The 11,503-nt window shown below is 41.7% G+C and overlaps 1 protein-coding gene across 2 annotated transcripts in view; it reads right to left on the bottom strand.

The window, feature by feature from the left end:
- Positions 1-5,818: 5,818 nt before the first annotated feature.
- Positions 5,819-11,503, bottom strand: part of TNNI3K (TNNI3 interacting kinase) — a 190,841-nt gene continuing 185,156 nt past the window's right edge. For both annotated transcript variants that reach the window (XM_006130399.4, XM_075936240.1), the window contains one exon: positions 5,819-7,431. In XM_006130399.4, coding sequence (XP_006130461.1) covers positions 7,355-7,431 — 77 coding nt within the window. In that variant the 3' untranslated portion in view covers positions 5,819-7,354. The remainder of the gene's footprint in view (positions 7,432-11,503) is intronic.

The raw sequence follows: 11,503 nt of genomic DNA, 5'->3' as shown, positions 1-11,503 counted from the left end.
AAATGAGGTGTGATAGGGGAAGCGGGTGGGGTGATGGTCAGAAGGAGCAAGGCTGGGAGGCTGGTCACAGACAGGGCCCTCCATGGCCCACTGGGAGTCCCAAGGCAGGTTGTGCAATCACTCCATTTGGGGATAGCCTGTGGACTGGGAGTTTGAGACTGTCATAAAACACTGTTGCTGTGCAAAATGAAAACATCTAGTGGTGAGAGCCTCACCCATGCTCTGGTTCTTTTATGGTAGGTAAATTATGGGGCAGCTTGTGGCAGCTGTCATACCTTATATTGTGAGTCTCTCCAGTCCCTAGCACAGTCTAGAATCAGGAGGGCACAAAACTGGCTTAAAGCCACCTTGCCAGCCTCCCACTGTCACCCTAAACTGTAAACTCTTGGAGGCACTGCATAAAATCTCACCCAGTTCTCAATTTACCAGCATATCAGAGAAAATGCAGGGCTGGATGTACTTTCAGATGTCAAGGCCCCTGTTCTGAGGCAGCGCCAGGTAAATCTAGGCCATCCCTGATAGATGTCTGTTCGTAAAAACCTCCTATGATCAAAGTCTCTGTGATATCAGTTAAACTATAAGTTAGCATATGCACTAATATTTCAGGTTCTCCCTGTTTATCCCCTGTACTCCGGGCATTTGTGTATAGACATCTAAGATATTGAGTAGATTACCCCACTTGTTGCTTCTTTGACCATATTGTAATTGGTAATCTCCCCCACAGCATCTAGCTCCCCCCTTTAATGCTTACCTGTGGACTTTTGTCACCTTTTATCCTTGAACCTTGTATAAAACCCTACTCAATAGGGTGTCGAGTTGGTGTCCAAAGAGGCTCTTCCCCATCTTAATCCAGTGGTTTTCATCGCTTATCAAGTGTTCATAGAAGAGCATCCTGTGGTCAAGGAAGCTGAAGCCTTCCTGTCAACATATCTGCAGGGCCATGCATTCATGTCCAGGCTGCATGTGTCCCCGCCTGGCCCCTGGCCCACAGCAGCGAGGGTAGATGAGAATACCACCTGTGCTCCCAGAGTGTTCACTATTGCACCTGGAGCCCTACAGAAACTTCAGCTCTCATCAATGTATATCAGTCATTATTGTAGCCATTCGGGTAGACCTTGCAGAAAACATGGTGTTTCAGGTGCATGTTGAGGACGACCATGTGGAGCAAGAGTTTTTGTTACAGCAAAATTGTTAAATAGATCCAATTACATCTTTAGGGGAGGATAAAAGAAAAGAACTACAATGAAATGCTAGCAAAATCCACAGTATTTCCCATGTTGGTGAAAGGTGTCGGGCAGAAGGGAAGTTCTGTGAACTAGAATATTTCAGTAATTTTTGAAGTTGAGAGCCAAACATTGCATTATTAAAAATTCTTGAATTATTTATAAAGTTCTCTTCTCAATCTTATTTTAGCCGTTAGGGAAATGAATAGTGAACTGTGTATTTAAACTGTTGTTTACCAGGATTGTGGGGTAAGTTCTTCTATCCTTCTTAAAGCTACATATTTACCCAAACACTGTAATTCAAAAATCGAGGTGTAAATAGGAAACCATTACATAAAATAAAATCCTGAAACAGACTAGTCCATTTCTGAGCTCTGAGCATATCAATGAAATCATCGTTCTATTTTTCGTTCTGACAGTGCTCATTACTTTGGTATCTTTTCTTATACAATAAATACATTTGGGACATTTGTTTCTAAGCCGAAGAAGCTGAACCAATTTTGGATAATCATTATGGATCTGGATGAAATTTTAGATTCAGATAATCATTTGACATTTTTTTAAAACCCTGCTCCACTGGCTGTAAAGATGGCTAGTTCAGATAAATTCAAAATGTAGATATATCAGGAATCCAAGCAGGCAGAATTTTGATAAGAAAAACAAACACTGTAATTCACATACAGGAGAAATTACAGAGTTTTGTAAAATGCTGTCCATAAACTCCCTTACTTACTGGAAGTTAAGTAAGAAAGGAAACCTGAAGGACACATTTAGGAGAAAACAAATTATGGATAAAAAATCTCTAATGCTCAGAAGAAACATATGTGAGACAATGAAAATATTTAATGGTGTTGCCCTCGCATACCTCTTCCCTGGCTTAGCAAAGAACTCTTTATAGTTCTCTATAACATGTCAGAGGACAATGGCTACTGTACTTCATACTTACCAACCTGAATCTGTGTAATTTGCAAGTGTTAAACCCCAACCGCATGTTTTGTATGCAAAAGATGGTTCGAATTCCAGCAACTGGAGAGAATGATTACAACAAGCCCATCCCATCACAAGTGGGAATATAATACGGTAGGTTTGATTTTGTTGGATGATGTTTTTTTTTTCTATTTCCTGAACAGGGAACAATGTAGAGTTCATTGAAGTTAATGGAAACTTCTATTTTAATTAGAATGTCTAAGGTACTCATGATAAAAGGAAAGTTTTCATTTCTGATTTGCAATCTACTTGTTCCTTTATCTGTTTTCAATGTGAATGTAACTATCTGATTACCATTTATGTAACAATTTTGTACTATTGCGGTGGTTACCACAGAGTAGCTAGTCTTGTACACAAGCTAGTGCAGCTCAGTGGGGTCTCCTCCTTTATAAATATTTCAAATGATCTGGGTTCTCTGGGTTTGTCTAGGAAAGGTACATACTAATTTGGCTTCTGCCAGCCTCTTCTGGAGCATGTTCTAATCAGTATTTCAATTTTGCAGAATTTCCATTTGTATTAATAACTGATCACTAAGTTTGCTCTCTAAGGCCTGAGGTTTCATCTATAGAGACCAATTAACAGCAAGATTGTTTTCTTCAAGTAGCCAATTATTTTAATTACTGGTAAAAACTGTTTGCTTTGCAAAGATTTGATCAGTTGGACTTGTCTAATACATTACATTTCAAACAATTAAAGCTTTGTTTTCAGTGACTTTTAAAATTACTTTCTTGATACTAGCAAATATCCCCAAATGACACACAGGGACAAACGGACCAGAGTTCCACATATAGTACTACAGATCAGATAGCAGTAGTAACATAGGGCTATTAAAACAAAATCCATTTTCTTTGAGGAGTCCTTTTTTTCTTTTTCTAATCCAGATTTATTTCCAGATTTGATATGGCACCACTATATTAATGGAGGATATACAAGCATCTGCTGTAAGTCAGGGGAACACACAATTCTGTCATGATATCTGTGTGAAAACTTTCACATCTATGGGAAACCTATAGGATGCAAGAACAAAATTTTCAGATAGGACTGTGGGTTCATTCACCACAGTATCTTGCCTATTGTGCTGGCCAATGCCATTATTTGACACCTTAAAGAAATGTGATATCTCTGTATTTACTCTCCATTTTCAACATCAGCCCACCTCCATAATACTCCTAGCCAGTTTTATAACCAAGTTTCCCTAAGAAAATCAACATCTTTCTCCTTCACCATCCCCTTCCCTAATGTGCACACACTCTTTCCTAGTTTCACTTTTGCTTCTGGAAAAAGGCATTTCCTCCCATCCCTGGAAGAACATTTTCCTTTCCATTTCAAGGGTGTTTTTTTAAAACTTTTGCTGTTTGAATAAAATGGACATACATTTCAAAATTAAATGTCATTTTGAACTGAACATTCAAAACACTTAGGGCACATCTACACAGCAGGGCAAAAGTCAAATTAAGCTACACAACTTCAGCTTAGTCAATTGCGTAGCTGAAGTCGAAATAGCTTAATTCTTCTTTTGGCGCTGTCTAGACAGCAGAAAGTCGAAGGAAGAGCTCTCTTCTTTCAACTTCCCTTACTCCGACTCCTGTAGCCCTTATTTCGTGAGGAGTAAGAAGTCCTCCAACTCAACATTATTCCGATATAATGGCTTGCTGTGTAGATACACAGTTTGTTATTTCAAAATAATGTCAATTATTCTGAAATAATGCTGCTGTGTAGACATACCCTTTATTTTTAAATATGGCAAAACAACATGTTTTAGCTTTTGGATCATCTTCTCCTTGAAACAATTTAGTGAGTTTGACACACATTTTTGGCAAGCTTTTTGCCGAGCTCTATCTCCACACTATATATGCTTGAAGGATTATCTGGAAATGGTCAGTGCATACACAGCCATTATCCCACCTCTGCTGTAGTCCTACAAAAGGTAGGAATAACCATGTACAGGTGTTATCATCATGTTGTCTAGATCTGCTCCAAGTAGAGAGCTGCATGGGCTTTGTAGCAGTGGAGAGAGAATCTCTAGAAAGGGTCAGTATAGTCAAGGCCTATGAGCAGCACAAAGGCAATCAAGTACTAATTTCACAGTTTTTTGCTGGGATCACTGACTGTCTTTTGAGCAATAGACAAGACTGACTCTATGCTCTTTTTATTAGTTTTTATCAGTGGTTTTATGTAGCATTGACCATATGAGGACCCTGGTTCACTAGTAGGAGCTACCGGAGATGGCTGTGGGCAGGTCCTCATTGAGGGTCAGTCCTTTCTTTTGTGGATAGTTTAAAGCAGGGCTACTCAACTTTGGAAGCCCCGGGGACCACAGTGATACTCACAGCATATGCCAAGGACCGCAACTCAAGTGTGGTTGCACATACATGCAAATATCTTCTCTCACACTGATGGGCATGAATACAATGATTAAGGCAAGATTACACAACACGCAAGCCCCATTTAAGTCAGTGCTCCTGATATTAATAAAATGCAATATTTACCTGACTTCCAAGCACTTTTAATGAGCAATGAAAGTCCACAGAAGACCATTATATTGACTCACTATTGTGGAGCATGTTCCTAGTGCAGTCCATGTTCAAAGGATCCCACCAATCAGCTGCGTGTTGAGCCCCGCATAAACCCAAACTGCGGGCCACAAACAAACAGGCCATGGGCTGCGTGTTGAGTAGCCCTGGTCTAGCGGTTTATCTTCTGTGGGGTCACACACATCATTGTTTCTGTTTTGCAGTTAGCACTGTTCAGGGCTGCAATTCGCTGGAGCTGAGGATGCTCAAGTTTGCGTTTCATTGGATCCAGAATCCACCATCTCATGGCTTTCCCAGTGTCAGACTGGAACAATGACCTGGGTGGAAAGGAACCAGCTCTAACTCAGCTAAGATATGACTGATGCAATGCAGGTTGGCAGGCAGGAGGATTCATAAGATACCTGCTTAATGAGTAAGAGACGCGAATTTTGATTTTGGGCTTAGAAAAATGTCTCAAAGAATGGTTAAAAAGATGACCAACACTTTGTGGGACTGCTCCCACGGAAATCAATGTAAGATCAGCCAATAGCAGCAGGAGGACACCACTTCTTATGAACACAAGCTGCACTGAAGTCTAGTTATGAACCTTTGTGAGATGAAGGGAATTATGGTGCTGAACGATGCCATTCCACCTCTTTCCTTGTGATAGGAGGTCCTAGGCAGAGAAGCTGCTGTCTTGATAAAAATGTCTGGGAATAGGTGTGGCCAGGTTTGGAATCCTGGAGCAGGCTAATCAGCTACAGGGCAGGTGTTCCTGGCAGAGAAGAACTTTCAAGTTCTATGAAGGGAAATGCTATTCAGATGATTAATCCTCTTGGTGAGGAGCTGGATTCTCGACAATTCACTGTCTGACTATTCAGATCATTTACTTTTCCTAAGTGCTTTGTTTCTGAAAATGAAACCATAGCCATTCCCAAGCCAAAGGAGTTGCCCAAGGGATGCCTTGGGGCTGACAGTGAGGGAGAGAAGCCGCATCCTGTCAATGTTAATATTTCAGTTTTGTTTTTCCCTAGAATGCTTCAGATGACTCTGAAGTAAAACAAATAATAAAACACTGCACCACCTACAAAGCTCTCCAAGCGAAACCTTCCTCATTTTTATTGCTACAAGATTCTGAAACCAACAACATGCAGAAAAGACTTGAGTCAATAAAATATATTACACATTTATAGACCAAATGCTATACCAGCACTTGCACTACCTAATCACAGAGTTAATCAGAAACACCAGTCATGTGAAACCAACGTACATAATATTCTCAGAAAAGCACAAATCTTGAACATGAGTTTCTACTCAGCCTGACAGTTATATACTCTCATGCAGCTTAAAAAAACCCAAACTATTATAGCAATAGAATCTCTCTGCCAAAATTTATTTGCCAAACAATACAAAATAATTACTGAAGGATTTAACTTTGCTTTGGAATAGTTCAAGGTCCTTTTCTTTCTTATTTTTCTGGGAGGGATAGGGGGAACAAAAGGGTGTTCTCAGTAATTAAAATTCTGTCGTAGAACCAAATGAATGAAACATGAAATGAAAATGCTGGATGCTCAATACCCACGTTTGCATCCTAGAATCACTAGATGGCACTGCAGAGTAGATATGCTCTGGGTGAGTGAAAATGTAACCTTTTGTCTTGCTACAAGGTTATTACATTTGTGACACAAAAATTTTATATGGCTCCATTAAACTTATATGGGTTGTGGTTTAGTTTCTTATCTCTCTCTAGCTGGTTAAAGTTTTTTTAAAAATATAAGCATAAGAGAACTACAGATCATTTTCTATGTACTTTGAGGATGTAAGGCACAAAACCCGAAGTAGAAAGCAGATTTTATATATATATATATATATATATATATATATATATATATATATATATATATATATATATAAATCAGTTCAGATGCCAATTAGGATAGCCAGCTAAGGATTTCTTTAGTCACATACAGAGGATTTAGAGTATCCAGGGCCTGGGACTGAGACGGATTACAAGATTGAGGGCCTGGAGAACTACAGCTGTACAACCTTCAGGGACATAAGGAATTAGAGAACTGAAGGTTTCCAAACTCAGACAAACCCACAAACCCATAAAGAAAATGAGGAAAAATGTTATGAAAGTGGAACGACATTGGCTGTGGTGTGTCCTGCTGCGTTCCTGCAGGGATGATATGAATGATTCTTTCCCGTGATGCAGACTGGGTTTGTTATTACTTTGTTTGTATCAGTTGGGAAGTTTACGATATCTGCACATGCCCTACTGCAGTCCAAGGTAAAACAACTTGCCCTAGAATTGTGTCACTTTAACAGATTTATTTTTGCTTTTATCTCTTTTCAAATTATTAATGTTCAAATTTAAGGTGCAGTATTCCTTGTGGACGTTTGCTTTTCTTACGGGGAGATAGATGTGCCCCACCAGAAAATCCTAAGCATGCTGGCAGGAAAAATAGGTTACAGCATAATTTATGATAGAAATGTTCACCATCAGTAAATAAACAGGTCAATTTAGGCATCTTTGGTGTAATGTATGATGACTGGGAGCTACGCTGACACAGTAAGAATTGCTGCTGTCAGTTTATAGGGAATCTCTCTCCAGGTAGATGGTTCATGCTGTCAGCTGCTGTCTTCAAAGCTGCCACTGTTACTGCAGGAATGAAATCGCATAGAACTCATGGGATCAGACACGTATCCTGCATAAAGCAGAGAAAAGTTCACGTGTTATTCACAATCACCTCACAACATAGCAACACTTTTCTCCTTTCCAGCCAGTGACCATGTCATAAAGATAATGCAAACGTCTTTTCGAGATAAATAAGCAAGGCACATGCTGACGTCTTTTTGCAGCATATGAAACCCAAGGCGATATAACCTTCTGAGTAAAATTTAAAAAATAAAACACAAAGCCTATCATTCATGCAAAGGAATTTAACAGAAATCAGGGTCTGTAAAACATCAATGACTGAAAAACAGACAAACCCTTGACTCCAAATATTTTAATTATACAGCATATGTTTTATATTAAAATATCTTTTGTTGACCTTTCAAATTGGGGTCCAATAGGGCCAAGGTATACATTCTGTTATGAATAATTATTTATGCTTTAATTCTTGGAGGTTATCAGAAGGTGATCGACTGCCATTGCCAGTGTCATACTTCCAATTAAAAGTGCACTGGTTCACTGGTCAGTAGTCATTGCTGTTCTTTTGATGCTGCTGTAAGTTGTCTACATTTGACCCAATCAGCTCAAATTTTTGGGTCTTGAGTCACTCTACAGCTCTAGTAAGATGTCAAATAATAGAAAAAAGGTAACAGCTCAAATAATTTGGCAAAACATAAAACATGTAGAAAAGGAGGAGAAAAAATAATCAATAACCTCAACTTTGTTAAGCTCAGCACCCCTGCACATTAGCAGCCTAAAAGTGTACAGGCCTACAGCCTAAGTGAGCTACAGTTTTAAATTGAATTTGAGAGTTTGAATGTCATAAGACGCAAAGCAAGTGACCCGAAGAGTAAGATTGCAAGAAAGAAAAGTTGTTTGCGTTAAATATGTACCTGCCTTGGAAACACAGGTGTTATCTTATGAAAGCTCTGTGCTGAAGTAATAGAAATACAGGAAACCAGTTAACTGGGCAGCAGGCATAAGGCTTAGCCTTAAAATTCCTTGTTGTCTCTTTGGCTAAAGTCCAATGCCCAGCGATAGCATTATTTCTTTATTTAGTATATAAAAATCAAGAATCAGAGAAGTTTTATGACCAGATTTTTTTTCTTCACCCTTTGAGTCACACCATAATGGGAAGGTGTGACGGCGCGTTGGGGGTCCCCCGTCTCCTGCACCCCGAAATGGCACAAACAGACTGCACCAGCCGGTGGAATAGAGGAAGTTTATTGCCTCTCCAGGATGCAGCACAGCACAGATGTAATCTGGTCACAGAGCTGGGCTAGGATGCCTCAGGCCCCCTTGAGATGGGGGAGACTGGGCCCCTAACTCCAGACCCTTTTCCTAGGCTGTCTCCTCCATGCTCCCAGACAGCCAGCAACCAACTAACTCACTTCCAGCCCTGCCCCCCAGCCAGGGCAGCATTCCACCTTCCTTTGTTCCTCTCCATGGGGGGTGTCTGGCCACTGGTTTGCATAGTGACTCATCCTGTTTTGCTGGGTCGTGGTACCCACGGCAGCCAGTGGGGGTTCCCCCAGAGCCAGCAGCATAGAAACCAGCCAGGTACCCCCACTACGTCACAGAAGGAATCTCCCAAGCCTGATTTTGTTATGAGTATTTTGGCCAAAGCTTACAACTATGTTACTGCTAGGGTATAAAACATAAGTATGTACGTGTTTGTATTGGGCATTTTGGATGGAATGAGCACCACGTGGCCTTTGGACTAATAAAGGAATACGTGTGTGAAAGCGGAGTCATGGTCCACCTTCATATATTTACAAGGGAAATGATTTCTAATCTAGTTCTACCTACGGTGTGGTGGGATTGGAATCAGATTTTGTAGCCATAGATCAGCTAGCTTTTATCTGCTCTGATACCTGAGCTGAGGAGCCACGGCAGCATAGGCAACAGTGTGTGCCAGCTACCCAAGTCCTTACCCAGGGTTCTGAGTGGACTTGTACCTCAGCCCCATGCTGCTGAGGCTTCACTCCTCCAAGACCCATGCTAGCTAAATTAAAGCTCGAGAGCATGTCTACATGTGCTGTGGTCACAACTTTATAGACTAGGGGCCCCAAATTTTTCACAGTTAGAACCTGCTTGAAGTGGGGCTATAGCTCATGTGTGGGAAGTGTGGATAGAAGGAAGCAGGCTGAGACTGGAGCTGCAGCTGGGGGCAGCGATAGAGCTGGGATCAGTGCCATGGCCAGGGCTGCAGGGCGGGAAAGGAGAGCGGGAGCCAGGAACCGAGCTGTAATTGGGCCAAGGGTGAGGGTGGGGCTGGGACTGAAGCTTAAGCAGAGCCAGCGGGTGGAGCGGGGTCAGTGGCATTCCCACCCCAGCACCCATAAGCCCCACTGCCCTCCCAAATGTTCCTTTGCAACCCCTTGCTGGGAATGCCCCACAGTTTGGTGATCACTGATAAATTCTGCACACCACTGAGCTATCTAGCCACATACAAACAGAAACATGGATGGGTGAGAGCATTTCTAAGGCTCTTGACTGCCGAGATCCTATTGACAAGAGGAAAAGTATCCTCAGAGGCAGATACACAAGCTAAACTCCTGGAGTGAGAGCAACACCTTAATGGTGCTCCACACTATCAACACTTCACTCTCAGGAAGAAAAGGCATCATCAAACCTTAGTGCCTATCGTTTAGCGCCATGAGCATGACACATTATATGCAGTTAGGGTAACAGAGAACTATCAAACGTCTTTGGGATCCACAATTCCTGTCTATTCTGGACTTATGTCTGGACTTATCTACACTGGGCCAAATTTCAGAAAAGCCTCCTCTTTTGGAAGAGCCCTTCTTCCTCACGGGAGAAGGAAGACAGGGCTTCTGAAAGAGCGTGTCTGCTCTTCTGCAAAAAAAAGTGGAAGAGTAGATGCGTTCCCTAGACACGGTGGAGTTTTTCCAGGATATTTCCTGGAAAAACCCTGTAGTGTAGACATAGCCCCAATTGGAAATGTATGGTCTAGGGGGACTGATTGGCAAAATGTGTGTGGATGGATAGGCAGGAAGCCAAGAAAGCAAGCAGGCAGCGAGAGAAGCAGTCGTCAGTGTGGCCCTGAGATGGAGTAGAGAGACAATCCTCCCTGGGCACAGAACTAGCCAGGCAAGCAGTTTGTAAATTGCGAGCAAGGACACTGCCTGCTATTGTTTGTTTCTACTGTGTTCAGGGAAACAGGGTCATTATAGATTCTCTGCAAAACACCTTCATTGCACCCACAAATATAACAAGAGTCTTATAATTGATTTCGATAGCTAATGAAAACACACATGCAAGCCCCCAGTGATTGGCCATGTGCTCAGGCCAGAAGGGCAACAATTCTATGAACCTTCTGCTTACATTACACCTAGATTTAAAAAAAGGAGCATAAAACCAGGCTTCGAGCTCCATATTTCAGCTCTTAAATAAGAGTGCACATCCTCTAATACGCTGAGCATCCAGCCACTGTCACTGGGGTACCTCAGTGGGAGCTGCTGGGTGCTCAGCATGTTGGAAAATCTGGCCACTTATTTACATCATAATTTAGATTCAAGGACATCCCTTCAAGCACCTGCTTTTGAGAGTCTTGTCTTCAGTAGCAATTTAACTGCAACCTGCTGCCTGCAATTGCTGTTGAGGTCCAGGGGAGAAAGAATGGGAGATCTGGATTTGCAACTTTCTGAGTTTTGGTTCTCCTATGTGCAGGGAAAATCCCATTTGCTATGGAAGAAGCATGGTGCATGGTATTTACTATTAGCTCCATTTCTGGTGGAATCTCTCAATGCTATTGCCATTGATACTTAGTGCTGGTTCTTGATAACACTTGTGTATTATCGACACAACCATCCTCTGCTACAATTGGGCTAAGGCTATTTGTGGCCCACACACTTGATTGTGACAGCGTTCCAGGTTTTACAGCTGTCCTGAGAGCCCCCTCGCCCCACAATGAGTAAATGTCCCATTTAAAGCAAACAGTGAGACTGTCACACATGGAGCCCTAATTTCTTTTCAGAAGACTGTTCTCAAGCCAGCCTGGGCTGTGCTTCTGATACACTGCACTGTGCCACAAGAAGCGGCTACAAGTCTGTGGGGCATAAGTTTCTTTTCCTTAAATG

The sequence above is a fragment of the Pelodiscus sinensis genome, chromosome 9, assembly GCF_049634645.1.
Source record: "Pelodiscus sinensis isolate JC-2024 chromosome 9, ASM4963464v1, whole genome shotgun sequence".
NCBI classification, from domain to species: Eukaryota; Metazoa; Chordata; order Testudines; family Trionychidae; genus Pelodiscus; species Pelodiscus sinensis.
This window is presented reverse-complemented; position numbering and strand designations above follow the sequence as displayed.